Source organism: Lutra lutra, chromosome 4 (assembly GCF_902655055.1).
Source record: "Lutra lutra chromosome 4, mLutLut1.2, whole genome shotgun sequence".
In the NCBI taxonomy this organism is placed as follows: Eukaryota; Metazoa; Chordata; class Mammalia; order Carnivora; family Mustelidae; genus Lutra; species Lutra lutra.
This window is the reverse complement of record NC_062281.1, coordinates 160,359,451-160,377,451: the sequence shown is the minus strand read 5'-3', so window position 1 is coordinate 160,377,451 and position 18,001 is coordinate 160,359,451. Positions and strand designations below refer to the sequence as shown.

At 38.3% G+C, this 18,001-nt stretch overlaps 1 protein-coding gene across 2 annotated transcripts in view; it reads right to left on the bottom strand.

Annotated features, from left to right (window-relative positions):
• The window catches only part of STIL (STIL centriolar assembly protein), a 77,366-nt gene that overhangs the window by 35,561 nt on the left and 23,804 nt on the right, over positions 1-18,001 (bottom strand). Inside the window, exons 9-13 of one of the 2 annotated variants that reach the window (XM_047727558.1) lie at positions 17,521-17,671; positions 14,706-14,815; positions 9,518-9,620; positions 7,446-8,381; positions 897-1,062 (exon numbers count right to left, since the gene is read on the bottom strand). In XM_047727558.1, coding sequence (XP_047583514.1) covers positions 897-1,062; positions 7,446-8,381; positions 9,518-9,620; positions 14,706-14,815; positions 17,521-17,671 — 1,466 coding nt within the window. Of the gene's footprint in view, positions 1-896; positions 1,063-7,445; positions 8,382-9,505; positions 9,621-14,705; positions 14,816-17,520; positions 17,672-18,001 lie in introns of both variants that reach the window. The other variant, XM_047727557.1, reaches the window with a different exon arrangement.

Below are 18,001 nucleotides of genomic sequence, written 5' to 3'. Positions count from 1 at the left end.
ATCTAATTAGTTAACCAAATCTTATCAACACCCTACACAACTCATTCTCTTCTTTCTTACCACCATCACCCTATGTACTAGGTGTCTTGCTAGATCTTGGGGACGTTCTTGAAGATCTCAAGGTCTGGTGGTGATCAAACATGTGAACAAATATAGGCCATTACATTTTTAATTGATTTTTAAAAGGCCTTTAATGTTGCTTACCGAATAAAGCAGACATTCCTTTTTGAAAGATGTAATAAAGGCTCTCCTTTGTTACTAGACAATTCAGAGCTCTGTGTTTTCTCCCTGTGCCCCTACTGTTTTCCCATCCATCTTGTTCTGCCATCTCTCCATTCTACCTCCTAAAACCCTACACATCCTTCAAGGCCCAGAATCAATACCACTGCATAGATAAAACAAACCTTCCCTGATCCCTCAAACCACAGATGACTATTCTTTTAAGAACTGTGTTTAGGGACACCTGGGTGGCTCAATCATTAAGCATCTGCCTCTGGCTCTGGTCATGATACCAGGGTTTTGGGATTGAGCCCTGAGTCGGGCTCCCTGCTCAGCAGGAACCTGCTTCTCCCTCTTCTGCTCCCCCTGCTTGTGTTCCCTCTTTCACTGTGTCTGTCAAATAAACTCTTAAAAAAAAAAAAAAAAAAAAAAAAGAACTGGGTCCAGTCTAGGAAAGAAGCAAAAACAAAGTATCATGTCATGTGGTCTCCCATTTGTTTTCTGATACAGTTCTTTCATAAAGAGTAAAATTACACAAAGACTTAAATAAGTGATACTCTCTTCACCTTGGCTTTGGTTCTGTTTGTACCATGCACCAATTTCAAAGCAAAAAATTTAAAAGTGATATGAAAAGAATTTTTTTTAATTCCTTACAAATTAAAAGAGAAGGAAATTACCTGTGCTCACAGCAATGCTTACACTTTTTCTCATGTGCAAGCCAGGGGAAGACTGTGCTTCCATGGAAACCAGCTCCATCTGTCTTGCAGCTTGCACCGTGTCTTCAGCAGAGGTTGTCTTAGGGGAACAGGGCTGTAGAGACTGTGCTTCCAACAAACGCTGAATCTGTATCAATTAAAAACATATTTTAAACTGGCAGTGAAGTAACCAACCAAATTGGCGGTGGAGTTTAAAAATGAATTACAAAGTGCCCCAATCATACTTTTAACTCTATTTTCTCACAATTCAGTTAGATCATACCATAAAACTTATTCAATGCAGAAATCACTATCCTTCATTATTAAGCACTTAAGTAGGCTAAGTGCAAATTTTATTTATTTTTTTAAAGTAAACTCTAGGGGTCACCTGGGTGACTCAGTCATTAAGCATCTGCCTTCGCTCAGGTCGTGATCCCAGGGTCCTGGGTTTGAGCCCCGTACAGGGCTCCCTTCTCAGGGGGAAGTCTGCTTCTCCCTTTCACACTCCCCATGCTTGTGTTCCCTCTCTTGTTGTGTCTCTCTCTGTCAAGTAAATAATCTTTAAAGAAAAAAAAAGTAAACTCTATGCCTGATGTGGGGCTTTTAGAACCCTGAGATCAAGAGTTGCATGTTCTACTGACTGAGCCAGCCAGGTGTCCCATAGCTAAGTGTAAATTTAAAAGTAAAAACATAAAGGCATTTAAACTGGCATTTATAAATTGACACTTGTGTAAAAAAGCCTGATTGTTAACACTTCAAATCAGTATTTCATTCCTCTTCCACTTACAAATCAAAATCAAGGTAAGAGTTATAATCTAACTCCTTACCAAATAGTGAACATTTTTGCACAAGGTTCTTCTTATAAAGGGTAATCAGAATAGTCCATGTTTGGCCATGCTAAAACTGGAATTATTAATAACAGTAGCAAACAATTACTGAGTGTGTCCTGTTTTATAAGACACTATAGTGAGAGCTTTTATGTATGATTATTACAATCCAGCCCATTAGGAATGTACTACTATTTTTTTTATAGTTCTTTTTTTTTTTTTTTTAGATTTTATTTATGTATTTGACAGACAGAGATCACAAGTAAGCAGAGAGGCAGGCAGAGAGAGAGGGAAGCAGGCTCTCTGCAGAGCAGAGAGCCCGATGCAGGGCTCGATCCCAAGACCCTGAGATCACGACCCGAGCCGAAGGCAGAGGCTTAACCCACTGAGCCACTCAGGCACCCCAGGAATGTACTACTATTAAACACACTTTACAGATAAGAAAACTTGAGAAATTAACATTATTTGCCCAGGTCATGTAACTAACCAGTAGCAAAGCTGAGGTTCAAACACCAAGTTTCCCGTGCTTCTTTTAAAACAGAAATATAACTCACATACCATTAAATTCATCCCTTTAAAGTATACAAGTCAGTGGTTTTTAGCAAATTCACCACAAAGTTTGCAACCACCACAACCATCTAATTCTAGAACATTTTCGTTAATCCCCTGAAAAAACCTGTACCAACTAGTGGTCACTTTCCATTGCCCATACCCAGTCTCTGGCAACCACTAATCTGCTTTCTGTCTCTACAGATTTGCCTATTCTGGACACTTTACATAAATGAAACCACACAGTATGTGGCCTTGTATCTTGCTTCTTTCGCTCAGCATAGCATTTTCAAAGTTCATCCTTGTTGTACCTATCAGTACTTTGTGGTTGAATAATATCCCATTGTACAGGTATGTCACATTGTATTTACCCATTCATGAGCTGATGGACATTGGACTGTTTTCACTTTTGGCTATCATAGATAATGTTGCTATGAACATTTGTGTACAAGTTTTTATGTGAGCATATTTTTTCATTTCTCTTGGGTATATACTTAGGAGTAGAAGAGCCTCCCTTTTTAAACTGCGATTTTCTATTTCCCTATAAATTATACGATTGTGGGGATGCTTTGGTGCTCAGGTGGGTGGCTTAGCCTTTGGCTAGGATCATATCTCAGTGTCCTGGGATCAAGTCCCTCATCGGGCTCAATGCACAGCAGGGAGTCTGCTTCTCCCTCTGCCTGCCGCTCCCCTGCTTGTAAGCATGCACACTCTCTCTCTCTCTCTGACAAATAAATAAAAATCTTTAAAAAAATTATACCATTGTGTTCAATTTGTCTCATTAATTTGAGCAAATTACCTTTACTAATATAGGAAGATATAAATTATCAATAAATTATTAAGATCAGTAGAAATACAACCTGCATTAATAATATAAAATGGCATATGTATTTATAGTGGTTTACAGTGTGAACTCTGGTGTCATGAGGATATAAGTTTAAATCCCACTCTGCTGTCTTTTAGGATGAGCTATTTAACCACAATGAGCCTCAGTATCACTTAATATTAAAGTAGTTGTAAGGATTTAGAGACAAAATTGGGGTACCTGGGTGGATCAGTGGGTTGGGCCTCTGCCTTTGGCTCAGGTCACGATCTCAGGGTCCTGGGATCAAGACCCACATCGGGCTCTCTGCTCGGCAGGGAGCCTGCTTCACCGCCCCCCCCGCCCCCGCTTGCCTCTCTGCCTGCTTGTGATCTCTGTCTGTGTCAAATAAATAAATAAAATCTCTTAAAAAAAAAAGAAAAAGAGAGACAAAATAATTGTAACTTTTTGTATGTTTACTATAGCCAGGACCTACACTAACCACTTTATATATACATATACCTATAGACACACACACATACACATAAACTCATTAAACCATCCAATCTATTTATTTGACCGAGAGAGAGAGAGAGAGAGAGAGATCACAAGTAGGCAGGTGGGGGGGGGCAGGCTCCCTGCTGAGCAGAGAGTCCAATGTGGGGCTTGATCCCAGGACCCTGAGATCATGACCTGAACTAAAGGCAGAGGCTTAACCCACTGAGCCACCTAGGTGCCCTACAAATAGATTTTTTATAATCTTGAAGAAGGCTTTTCTAAACATAATTAACATGCAGAAAGAAAATCACCAATAAACCTAATTATATTTAAATTGGAATATTCTGCACAAAACAAATGGTTAAAACAAAAAACATTTAAGACAAACTATAAGAAACGCTTACCACATATATATGATAAAAAACCAATTTCCTAATTTACAATGAGCTCTTACAAATTAATTAGAAAAGGACCTAAAATGGATAAATGACGGACTTTATACAAAGAAAATATAAATGGCCAATAAATAATAAAATGATCAATCTGGATTATGACAATACAATGCAAATTAAAATAGTGTCTTTTTGTAAGACTGATACTAATTTTACTAGTTTTATATGCACAATACTGGAGATGTGGAAAAACAACTTTGGAGTATTAAACTGGTGGCCTCTTTGGGTGGCCGTTCTCATTCAAGTTACAAAGTATGTATTAAGTAACTATTATAAGTAAAGAACTATTCAAGGTGCTTTTTTAAAAAGTACAGTGATGAATCTTGTAAGCTCTCTCCCTACAGCTCCCTAGAGACAAAAACCAAAAACTCATAATTAAGGCCTGACCCTTGAGAAGGAGTGAGCCATTAGAAGGTATAGGCAAAGGGGCAAACTCAAGAATCTAAAGTGGAAACAAACAAGTTCATGTTTTTGAAGAACAAAAAGCACATCCTGCAACTGAAGTGTAGTGAATACAGAAGATGGCGGCAAGAGATGAGCTAGAAGAAGAGGCACACAGAGCCAAATGACAAGGTTTCAAGGGTCAGGGTAAGGAATCTGGATTTTCTAACTGCAAAGGAAAACCACTGAGAGCGAAGCCCTATGATCTGACTTGAGCTTTAAGAAGATGGGTGCCTGGGTGGCTTAGAGGGTTAAAGCCTCTGCCTTCGGCTCAGGTCATGATTCCAAGGGTCCTGGGATCGAGCCCCACATCGGGATCTCTGCTCAGCAGGGAGCCTGCTTCCTCCTCTCTCTCTCTGCCTGCCTCTCTGCCTACTTGTGATCTCAATCTGTCAAATAAATAAATAAAATCTTTAAACTCAAAAAAAAAAAAAAAAAAAAAAAAAAAAAAAGAAGACGGCTGTCATGTTTCCATTGTTTCCAAGGAAAAATGGGGACAGTACTGGAAGTAGCATGGTTGGATAAGAAATGGAGATGGTTTCAATTAGGGAGGTGGCAGGAAAGATGGTTAAGAAACAGTTAAGTTCAAGATACACCTAGAAAGTAAAACCTGGGTTTCTGACACCCAGGATTTTTGCCTGAGCAACAAGATGAGAAGTGATGTCATTAACTGAACTAATAATGATAATGAAAATAGTAATAGTTAACAGGTACTGAGCACTAACTATATGCCAGGCACTATTCTAAGCCACTTCTCCCTAGTAACTCATTCAATCCTTAGAACTCCATACACTTAGGTACATTCTTATTTTGTGAATGAGAAAACTGAAGTTTGAGAGGTGAAGTAATTTGCCCAAGATTGCATTACTTTATTTTACACTGAAACTTGACTAGAACCCAAGGAGGCTGGTGCCATCCCTTCACCACTACACCAAGATGAGACTCAAAACAAGTCTCCATTAGGACTGGAACAAGTCTGGCTATCTTTGAACACTTAAAATGTGTGTTCCCTTCAACTTCACACTTTTACTTCTAGGGATCTATGCTACAGAGATATGTGCACACATGCAGGGCAATGCCAAGCACAGGGATGCTGACTGCTGCACTGTTTGCAATAGCAGAAACTTCAAACTGTGGAACAGGAGACTAGAAAATTTGTTATACATCATTTTAACAAAATCTTATACAGAATAAGATAGTTCTATATATTCTTATACAGAAAATGTGTTAAGATAGTTTTTTACATGTAAATAAAGTGGTACCTAAAACAAAGTTTAAAAAAATTCACATGAGTTGGGGAGCCTGGGTAGCTCAGTTGATTAGGCGCCTGCCTTCTGCTCGGGTCATGATCCCAAGGTCCTGGGTCAAGCCCCGCATCTGGCTCTCAGCTCAGCGGGAAGCCTGCCTCTCCCTCTCCCTCTGCTGCTCCCCTTGCTTGTGTTCTCTCTCTCTCTGCCAAATAAATAAATAAAATCTTCAAAAAAAATTCACATGAGCAAAATAAAAGTGTGTGTATTTATCATAAAAGCATTTTCTACATCCTTTTTTTGTATTCTTCAAGTATAATGATTCAGATAATGTGCTCACTAGTCTATATCTACATTTTAATCCCAAGTAACTAAGATTTCTGTTTAAAAGATCTTTTTAGCCTGCCTTTTTTAAAAAACAAAACAAGAAATATATAAGAACTATATCTTTTCAATGTGAAACATTTAACTATGTTAAAACGAGTGTCTATATTTGTAAGGATTTGTAAAAATCAAACTTATATTTTACAACTTCGAAGAATTTACTAGGTCTAAAAAACAGTGAAACTACATTCTTCTCAGGTTTCCTACCTACAGCATTTTAAAGCAGAAGGGGTCTTTAAAGTTTTGGGGTTTTTAAGATTTTTTGTTTATTTATTTGGGGGAGGGAGAAAGACAGAGAACATGAGTGTGCAAGTGAGGGCAGAGGGAAAGGGAGAAGCAGATCCTCTGCTAAACAGGGAGCAGCCATAGGGCTTAAACTCAGGACCCTGGGATCATACCCGAGCTAAAGGCAAACACAGCTTAACTGACTGAGCTACCCAGGTGCTTCTAAGCAGAAGTTTTAAATTGTCTCTTTTTGTTTTTGCAAAATGCAAACACTATGACTCCAGTTTTATAAAACAAGGGTTTTTTTTAATTGTACATGTATATAATGTCCATTTCACATATATTTGCATAGTTATAGGATCATGGGCAAAATACTGAAGAATGCATTTCAGGTTGTTTTCATTCATGCTGTCGGGAGGAGGGAGGAAGGAGGTAGGGGATTTGTGGTAGGTATGTGGTAGGTATGTGGTAGATATGTGGTAGGTAAGGGTACCAGTAAGAAAAGGAAAAAAAAAAAAAAGGTACAAGACTCAATGGTGTAAGGATATAACTAAAATACTAAAACCTACCATAAAGGCCTGAAAAAAGGAAGCATTTCATAATAAAATGAGTGAAACACATCTAGTACAGATACACAGAAGAGGTTCTAGAACTATTCTCTAAAGGCACACTGGCTAAAAGTACTAAATATACTACATGGTTGACAAATTAGAGCTGCATCAGAATCTATTGTGCAGGTTTTATATTTAGTTGTATACCAAGGTTTACTAAACTATACAGACTTTTTTGTTAGAGGCAACAAACGGAAGAAAAATGTAGTTATGTTGTAGATTAGGATATGCACAAGGCAGAGAAGAGAAGGTTTACTTTCTAGTCCCAGTTCTACTCCTAACTAGCAATGTGTCATTGGGTAAATTATTTTCTCTCTCTAATCCTCTTCTTATCAGTAAAACAAAAGAAACCAGAATTCATTTTCCAAGGTTTTTTTCTAGTTTTGATATTCTACAATTTTATTCCATAAAATGTAGTTATTGAAGAACTGCCAGTTATTTTTAAGCACCCATATTAATACCGTGAATTTAAAAGAACTAAGAAAGCTTGCAAACCTGTGCCTGAAGCAGTCTCAGCTGTCTGTCTTGTTCTGTGAGGAACCTATATGCATCCGGAGACAGTCCCATCATTCCGTTGTCTGAGCCAGTCCTGGGTGTGTGCATGCATACTGCACAAGGCGGTGGGTTACAGGAGCCCACATGTGAAGGCTGTCTTGCCACAGGCGATGGTTCTACATTGTTGAGGGGAGAGCAACCACCCATGTTCCCCTGAGGTCTCAAGGCTACAGGACTACTTGAAGAACAGAATGCATTAGGGTACAGAGCTGGACATCCACCTAGGTGAAATAATGAATGCTTGTGAATGGCTTCAGACTGGAGGTCTTGAACAGACTCTCCTGTATTCACTCCTTGCCAAGAATTTATTGGACTATACTGCATGTGGGCATGATGCTGACAACAACTGCAAACATTCATAGGACAGTAAGACGGTGGTGGAGTAGGTATCTGAAGTTCCATTGGTCTTCCTGAATTATGGGATGAAAAAACCAAATTGTGTGGGTGAGACCCTGAGGCAAGAGAAGACTGCTTGGAATTTAATGTGGAGGATCTTACAGGATATTCTTCTTTGTGTACATTTGAATCAGAAGATGGCCTATTAAGAGAAGATGCTTTAATACTGTTCTTGATATGGGCGCTCCCATTCTTACAGGTAGATGGCTGTCTTACTTTGCTGTGTCTCAAAGGAACAGTGCTCTGGGTTAATTGATTTGGTAACCCTTTCAAGGAAAGCTCTCCAGCTTCAGCTTCTAGGTTGCTTTTGTCATCGTAAAGCTGGGGTTGCAATGGCTCCAAGTGTTCAGAGTGGTTAATCAACAAAGAAGGATTTTCATTATTCACCATTTCCAATGGCTTAGGCAGAGGATTTGATTCTATGAAATTGCCATCCAAAACAAGGGAAAGTTCAGGAACTGATGGCTGGATCTTAGAAACCTATAAATGGGAAAGAAATGAAAGAGGAAAAGTATTTTTTTGGATGTTCTGTTTTCTTTAGACTAATAGTTTCCAAACTATATCCAATTACTTATTGAAAAGTGTTTATTCTTTAGACAGTTGATACATATTTTCTGGGCATCTTCTATGTGCTAGCACTAGGAATACAACTGTGAGTAAAATAAACAAGGTCTTTGCCTTCACAAACTTATTACTTAACAATGGAACTCCCTTTATTGGAATACTGATTTATGTTGCTTAAATTACATAACACAATATGGGAAACTGTTTTATAATACTTTTTTACCCTCTCTCTGCAAAAAACTATCACTGTCAAAATGTTTCAATAGATCTTATAGCAAATAATGTTTCTGCCTCTTCAGTAACAAAAGATCTTCTGATAAGTATTTCAGAATATTTTTCTACTAAGTGAAATTATTCACTGCCAATACCAACTAAGAGTTGGAAGAGAGCAGGAAAAAATAAACTAAATATTTACTGTCATGAATTTGGTTATAATTTGATATTAATTTTTAAAAATCTTTCTTATTCCTTTTTCTTCTAATAAGTAATTGGTCCAATTAAAGTACAACAACTCCATAATAACACACTGGTTGCCTGTATAATCAAAAAATTATAACAGATTGGAGATTTAGCAATCTCCAAAAGCAAGTACCGTGTTTTCTCAGATTTGGTGATAACAATGTCAAGTTCTGGAGAAGGTTAAGAATGTTGAGTCTATATGGGTTAAAGGCACCAAGTTCTGAAACCAAACCTTCTGAATTACTAGCTTTACTGAATTTCAAACCTCCTGAATTCTACTTTTCTCTTACTAGTACAATACTGGGCAGGCAACTTAACCAATCTGTGCCTCAGTTTTCTCTGGAAGCGATATAATATAATACGTACACATATATACATATGTATCATTATATATATAAAATATAATAGTTACATGAAAAATACCTGTATCTGTATGTACAGATATAGCCATATAGATATATACCTAGATATATCTTTGAATAAAACTTGAATAAGTTTCAGTAATACTGTTGAATATTTTAACACGAAGAGATCTTAGGTTTCTAAACACATAGGTGGGTTCTTTATAAGATCGGTGATACCTTCTGACACACAGGATGAGGACTAGGAATTGGTCTTGGAGAAAAATCTTCATCTTCAACACCAGAATCACGATCATTTATTGGCATTTTTCCTGGAGATAACTTTTGGGAGGACCTAAAGAATACAGGGGAGTAAGGAAAAGTTTTCAGTAATCTGTTTATTTGTTCTTTCTTTTTGAAACTGAATAAAGTACTTTAATAAGCCCCAGTAGTATCTGGATCATTTAATTTGGTATCTGACAATCACAGATTATTTTGTTTTTCAGACCAGTGTTAGCTGCCTAGAAAAGCTGGTCCAGTCGGATTCATGCTTAATAAACTACCTCCCTTTGCCTGATCATGGGAAGTTTAACCCAGTTATTCTTAAAGTCACAAAATATCAACAGTTACTGAGCATCTTCTGATTAACCACTTTGAGGAACATAGTCATAAATAAGGCACAGTGCTTGCCATAAAAAAATTATAAACTGGTGATAAAGCTGTACACTCACTACATTCAACACTCGTTAAACACTGTTAAAAAGAGAACTCGATAAGGAACTACACCATTTTCCTTAACACTTATATCTGTGATGGAAAACTGAGACATTAACTGAGGTGCTTCCTCCTACTGAACCAATTGTCATCATTGTGTCACAGCGGCCTGCTCTAATAGAACAGAGACCAATTTTGAATTCTGGTACAGAGTTTCAAAAGCTGAGAGTTTAAGATTAAAATTTGGAAGACTATATGCATTGGGTTTTTTTGCATCCTAGATAAAGTCTCAAGAGGATGAGTTCAGGGAAGAGAAAAGAAGAGCCAGAAGGAAGCTAAAAGAGTGTAGACATTAACAGAATTCCTAAGAAAGGGTCCCACATCCTGTCTCCCTGGCAGCAAGCACAAAAGAAACCCCCAGGTGGATCTGGAAGGTCTGAGAGACCTTTGTCCTAGACCCTGATGGATCTGAGAAACAAACACAGCCCCTTCTGAATCAAGGGGCTGCAAAGAAATAATCAGGATGTCTGCATGGTGTGTTTAAGCATCAGGGTCTGCACTCGGCCCCACAGAGTTCTCCCCCAGCACCCAAGAGTGACATGGAGAATATTATGATACCCCCCGTGCCTAAGTGTAGCATGGACATGACAGAGAGCCAGTGACCTGACTAGAGTAAGGAGGTCATAGCAGAGGCCCACACAAATCTACTGCCAAAGACCAGAGGCAAGTGAAAACACCTGAGCAGATGGCAGCTTAGCTGGATCATAATCATGCCATCCCACATCATCACTACTGGGACAGCATTAAGTCCTCCAAATTGTATATAACCTTATAGAAAAGAAGATAAACAGATCTTGAATTGACTGAAATTTGGTTTCTATAACAACTGGGCAGTCAAATTAGAAATCAAGTTCAATTACTTTTAAAAAGAAAAAAAGTTATATTTTTTTGAACCCGTTTGTGGCAAGGAATTAATATATTTTTTAAAGATTTTATTTAGTTATTTGAGAGAGAGAGAGAGGGAGAGAACACAAGCAGAGGGAGAAGCAGACTCTCCACTGAGCAGGGAGCCGTTGCAGGGCTCTATCCCAGGACCCGGGGATCATGACCTGAGCTGAAGGCAAACGCTTAACCAACTGAGCCACCCAGGAGCCCCAGAAATTAAAATTTGCTATATGCTTACTTATGATAACACAAACATATATAAAAACACACATAAAACTTCTGACATCAAGCAATAAGATGCATTTCTGAGCTTTTATAGTAGCCAAGGCAAAAAGAAAAAACCTTATGTTGTATAATTATAACATCAGTTCTTTAGGTGAGACAAACATTTTACTAAAAATCTAAAAGTGGGGGGCGCCTGGGTGGCTTGGTGGGTTAAGTCTCTGCCTTTGGCCCAGGTCATGATCTCAGGATCCTATGATCGAGCTCCACATCGGGCTCTCTGCTCAGCAGGGAGCCTGCTTCCCCTTCTCTCTCTGCCTGCTGCTCTGCCTATTTGTGATCTCTCTCCCTCTGTTAAATAAATAAAATCTTTAAAAAAAAAATAAAAATCTAAAAGTGACTGATGGTTACTAAAGCTTTGATCAGAATTGAATATTGGCAAAATTTTCAAAAATAATGTTAAAGAAATTATGTTCCCTTAATCTAGTCTTTTCTTCCATAAATATTTAATAAAACCTTGAATAAAGACTTAAAAAGACAGTGAAGGTGTTCCTGAAAAGCTGTAAGAATATAGTTTTCTGGTGCTCTAACCTATATCAAGGATAACTTAAAATGCCCAAAGATGGAGACAGTATACTTTAGATAATTTTCTAAACCTCAGAAACTGTGACTATGTTTACTGCACTTGGTAAAAAGGAGTGTGCAGATGTGATTAAGTTAAGGAACTTGAGATGTAGAGATTATCCTTGATTACCCAGGTAGGCTCAATGTAATCATAAGGGCCTTTATAAAATGGAGGCAAAAAGGTCAGAGTTAGCGAAGGAGATGTGAGGATTAGCAGCAGAAGTCAGAAGCTAGCTTTGAAGACAGAGTGAGGGGCCACCAGAAAGGATTGCACATGGCCTCCAGAAGCTAGAAAAGGGAATAAAATGGATTCTAAAGTTTCCGGAAGGAATGCAGCCTTATCATCACTTTGACTTTAGCCTCAAAGACCATTTAGATTTCTGATATCCAAAGCTGGAAGACAATAAATTTTATTGTTTTTAAGTCAAAAAATTTGTGGTAATTTGTCAGAGCAACAACCAGAAACTAATACAGATTCAATCATAACTCCCATTTTACAGATGGAATAATGATGTTTTAGAACCAGGACTTGAATGCAGATGTCTTATACCAAACTGAGCTCACAACTATTATGTTGTGCCCACTATAAACAGTTCATATAGTTGGCATTTATTTTAAAATTGTACCACAGTTAATTTTTCCCTACAGAATCAAGTGTTAAGGACAGATGAATGAATGCTATAAAAAAAGTCAGGCCATTTTCTCAATAATTGCAATAAACTACAATGAACCTTATACCTCCTATTCTTCATGCGAGACACTAAATAGACAGTATTAAAGCAGCCTCTAGACAAGTTAAGGTCATAGTCAAAAAGTTGAGAAAAGGACAAATTAACTGCTAGGGCAAGTTAAAATAACAATAGTTTTGGGGGCACCTGGCTGGCTCAGTCAGTCGAGCATACAACTTTTGATCTCAGAGACCTGAGTTAGAGCCCTATGTTGGGTGCAGAGTTTACTAAAAAAACAATAGTTTCAGACCCACAGCATCAAGAATAAACCAGCACCCCAAAGCAACTTTTAAATGAGGTTATTAAACATTTGGCAAATTACTAACTTACATTAGTGGACCTCTCCAATAATACGGAGAACACTGAACACACTTTATCACTGGACTATAAATTCCATGAGGGAAGAAATCATGTCTACAACTGTTTTTAATACCACCATATCCCCAGTCTTTGGCATATCGTAGAACAAATGAGAAAGCTGGAATACGATCTGAAGGGTTAATGTGTCAACTTGGCTAGGCTATGGTAACCAGATATTTGGTCAATTATTATTCTAGATGTTTCTGTGGAGATATTTTTTGGTGGCTGGAGGAGAAGGAGGAGAATGGGGCAGAGTGAAAGAGAGAATCTTAAGCAGGCTCCATGCCCTGTGTGGAGCTTGATGCTGCGCTCAATCTCACAAGCCTGAGACCAGGACCAGAGCCAAAATCAAAAGTCAGATGCATAACTGACTGAGCCACCCAAGGTGCCTCTTTGTGAAGGTATTTTTAGATGAGATTAATATTAAAATCAGTAGACTCTGAGTAAATCAAATTATCCTCCACAATGTGGGCAGGTCTCATCCAGTCAGCTGAAGGCCTTAATAGAACAAAGCATTACCACCCCCCAAGAAGGACTTCTGGGGGTGCCTGGGTGGCTCAGTGGTTAAGCATCTGCCCTCGGCTCAGGTCATGATCCCAGGGTCCTGGGATCAAGCCCCGAATCAGGCTCCCTGCTCAGTGGGAAGCCTGCTTCTTCCTCTCCCACTCCCCCTACTTGTATTCCCTCTCTTGCTCTCTCTCTCTCTCTTTCTGTGTCAAAAAAATAAATAAAATCTTAAAAAAAAAAAAAAAAAGAACAAAGCATTACCACCCCCAAGAAGAAGGACTTCTGGGGGTGCCTGGGTGGCTCAGTTATTAAGCGTCTGCCTTTGGCTCAGATCATGAACCCAGGGTTCTGGGATCTAGCCCCACATTGGGCTCCCTGCTCAGCGGGAAGCCTGCTTCTCCCTCTCCCACTCCCCCGGCTTGTGTTCCCTCTCAGTGTGTCTCTCTCTGTCAAATAAATAAATAAAATCTTTAATTTAAAAAAAAAAGAAGAAGAAGAAGAAGAAGAAGAAGCACTTCTGCTAGCAGATCACCTTAGGACTCTAACTCTCTAAATGCAACTCTTCTCAGCCTTCACAATTGCATGAGCCAATTCCATAAGACAAATCTTTCTCTCTCTCTCTCCATCTTGCTGTTCCTGTTTCTCTAGAGAACCCTACTATGAAGGAATATCTTTTTTACCAGAAGAGGTATATACAGACCCAAAAAAACCACAGTCATTATTTAATTACTATTCCCCAAGTGCATTTTCCTTTTTAGGTAAAGAAGTTATATTTTACAGTAGTCTCTTTGATAGGCTCAGGTTTAAAACTACAAGGAAGAGAAGAATAGAAGGCAAACTAAACAAAAACAAGATGCTTCTTCCTAAACAAGATAATTTCTTGACACTTTTTCTTCCTATGTAATAAAGCAACTCAAATGACAACCATATTAAAGTTGTCACCTCATTAAAATTATCATCTAACAGGATGCCTGGGTGGCTCAGTCGGTTAAGCGGCTGCCTTTGGCTCAGGGCATTGATCCCACGGTCCTGGGATGGAGTCCCACATCAGGATCCCTGCTCAGCAGGGAGCCTGCTTCTCCCTCTGCCTACAGCTCCCCCTGCTTGTGCTCTGTATCTCTCTCTCTCTCTGAAGAAATTAAAAAAAAAAAAAAAAAAAAAAGAATTATCATCCAACATCTGAGTATGCTGAGTATGAAGTAATGCATTTAAAGCAAGGACATCTTATGATATCTAAGATATATAATTAGCTTCATCAGATTAGGGAGTTACTTTATTACTCATCAAAAACTAGTAAATATAATTTAAAAAGTATACATGATAACAAAAACATCTTTTACCTTTCAATTGAAAGATGCTTGGAAACCTTGTTGAAAAACTCTGTTTCTGCATTTTGGCTTTCAGCAGTCAGCTCAAAATGGAGTGAATTCTTGTCAGAAGGTTCAACATTCTGAAATAAAGTAGGTGGTACTTTGAGAGCTGACTTAAAATTTTATGTAGATAAAAAGTGGCTCTGAAACACTGAGAGGAGGGAGACATTTCTACTACTATAACCTTTCTTAAAAAATCATTTTTAAAATTGAGATATAGGGACACCTGGGTGGCTCAGTTGGTTAAGCAGCTGCCTTCGGCTCAGGTCATGATCCCAGCGTCCTGGGATCGAGTCCCACATCGGGCTCCTTGCTCATCAGGGAGCCTGCTTCTCCCTCTGCCTCTGCCTGCCATTCTGTCTGCCTGTGCTTGCTCTCTCTCCCTCTCTCTCTGACAAATAAATAAATAAAATCTTTAAAAAAAAAATAAAATTGAGATATAACTGACATCTCATATTACATTAGTTTCAGGTGTGCGACATAGTGATTCAATATTTGCGTATACTGCAAAATGCTCATCACAATAAGTCTAGTTAACATCCATTACCATACATACAGACTTATGATTCTTTCCCCTTGTGTTGAGAATATATTGTCTTAGCAACTCACAAATATATTATTAATTATAGTCACCATGCTATACTGTACATTACATCCTCAGGTCTTATAACTGACAGTTTGTACCTTTAGACTCCCTTCACCCATCCTGCCCTCCCCCAATGCTCCACCAGTCTGTGTTCTTTATCTATGAGTTCAGTTTGATTGTTTTTTTTTTTTTTTAATATTTTTTATTTTTTATTTATTTATTTGACAGAGAGAAATCACAAGCAGGCAGAGAGGCAGGCAGAGAGAGAGGAGGAAGCAGGCTCCCTGCTGAGCAGAGAGCCCGATGTGGGGCTCGATCCCAGGACCCTGAGATCATGACCTGAGCCGAAGGCAGAGGCTTAACCCACTGAGCCACCCAGGCGCCCCATTGATTGGGTTTTTTTAGATTTCACCCATAAGTAAGATCATAGGGTATTTGGCCTTCTCTGACTTCTTTAGCCCTCAAGGTCCATCCATGTTGTCACAAATGACAAGATTTCTTTTTAATGACTGAATAACATTCTACTATATATACATATACATATACATATATATACACACACACACACATATATATGTATGTGTATATATGTGTATATATACACACACACACATTTTATACATATACCACATTTTCTTTACCCATTCACCCATCAGTGGATACTTAGGTTGCTTCCATGTCTTGGCTATTGTAAACAGTGCTGCAATCAACATGGAGGTACAAATATCTTTTGAAGTCTGTGTTTTTGTTTCCTTTAGATAAATACCCACAGGTGGAACTGCTTAAACATACGTTAGTTCTATTTTTATATAACCTTTTTTTTTAAGACTTTATTTATTTGAGAGTGAGAGCGAGAGCGAGAGAGAGAGAGAGAGAGAGAATGAGAGAGAGAAGGAAAGGGAGAGCATGAGAAGGGGGAGGGTCAGAGGGAGAAGCAGACTCCCTGCCAAGCAGGGAACCCAATGTGGGACTCGATCCCAGGACTCCAGGATCATGACCTGAGCTGAAGGCAGTTGCTTAACCAACTGAGCCACCCAGGTGCCCTATATAACCTTTTTTAAACTGTCCATTTCCTTGCCACATAAACAAAAGTGAAAACTTAATTACCTGTATTATGTAACTCACTCAATAACCAGGGATTCAGTGAAAATAAGAACTATGAACTGAGGACGTGATAAGTGATATATGTCTCTAAAATGGAAATAAATTATTAGACCTCAATTAAGATAATTATATTTATAATTAAAATACATAATTTTTTTTTAAAGTTTTATTTCTGTAAATAAGCTCTGCACCCAGCATGAGGCTTGAGGTCATGACCTGGAGATCAAGAGTCACACACTCAAATGAGCCAGCCAGGCACCTTGAGAATTTTTTAATTATTAGTCTGAGACACAGGACAATCAATCATTTACTGAAAAGTAGTCTCTGAATGTTTTCATGTAACTACACTTACGGTTTCAAATATCTACTTTTTCTGTGACCATCACCTACATATTTTTTATGTGTTTTATGAGATGCAGAACAATCTATTCTGATTCCTAGGATTAAACATAAAAATTAACTTTCAAATGTGAGAAACCATTTGTTGTATCTACATTTAAAAAACAACAGGGAGGGGCGCCTGGGTGGCTCAGTGGATTAAAGCCTCTGCCTTTGGCTCAGGTCAGATCCCAGGATCCTGGTATGTGCCCTGCATTGAGCTCTCTGCTCAGCGGGGAGCCTGCTTCCCCTGCTTCCCCACCCCCCCAACACCCCCAGCCTGGCTGTCGGCCTACTTGTGATCTCTGTCTATCAAAATAAATAAAAACAAAATCTTTCAATAAATAAATAAATAATAAAAAACAACAGGGAAAACAAATGCTAAGATCACAAATTAACTCCCAATATTATTAATATCTCAATATCATAAAATGATACAAACATATAAATTCTTAATATTCTTCAAAGGCTTTAGAACATGAGTAAGTTATTTTGTGGAAAAGCTCTGATCCTGTATTATAATTTGGTCCTAGAGATACGATCTAGCATTTATAAAAAGACACTAACCACAAATGAATAAAGTTAATATTCAATAATAATTATAAACAGAACCTAATAGTTTGAGTTACTGTTTTAAAGGGAAAAGACCATTGGATTTAAATTGTCAACATGCAACTCTAAACAGTCATTAATATGCTACTTAATCAAATCACTTACTTTGAAAAGACGTAATGTTTCCTTGCTGGTTAGTAGCTGGAACTGAAGGTCAGATGACCTGCCATCACACGGGAGGCATTCATAAAACTCAGGATCCTTATGTGTCACAGAATATAGAACTATAATGAAATTTCCAGATTCGGAAAAAACCCTGGACAAATAAAGCCATTTAATTAAAATTTACTGAGGATACTAAGAGTATATTCTAACAAATCTACATAAATCTGTCAACCTAGTTAATAAACTACTTAAGCAGTCTAATTTTGGGAAGAAAACCGGGGAGCAGGATGACTGGGTGGCTCAGTCAGTTGAACAACTGACTTTGGCTCGGGCCATGATCTCAGGGTCTGGGGATCAGGGCTGCTTCCAGCTCCGTGCTTGGCAGGGGGTTGCTTGTCCCTCTCCTTCTCCCTCTCCTCCCCACGTCCCAGGCACTCTGTTCCTCTCTCAAATAAATAAATAAAGTCTTAAAAAAAAAAAA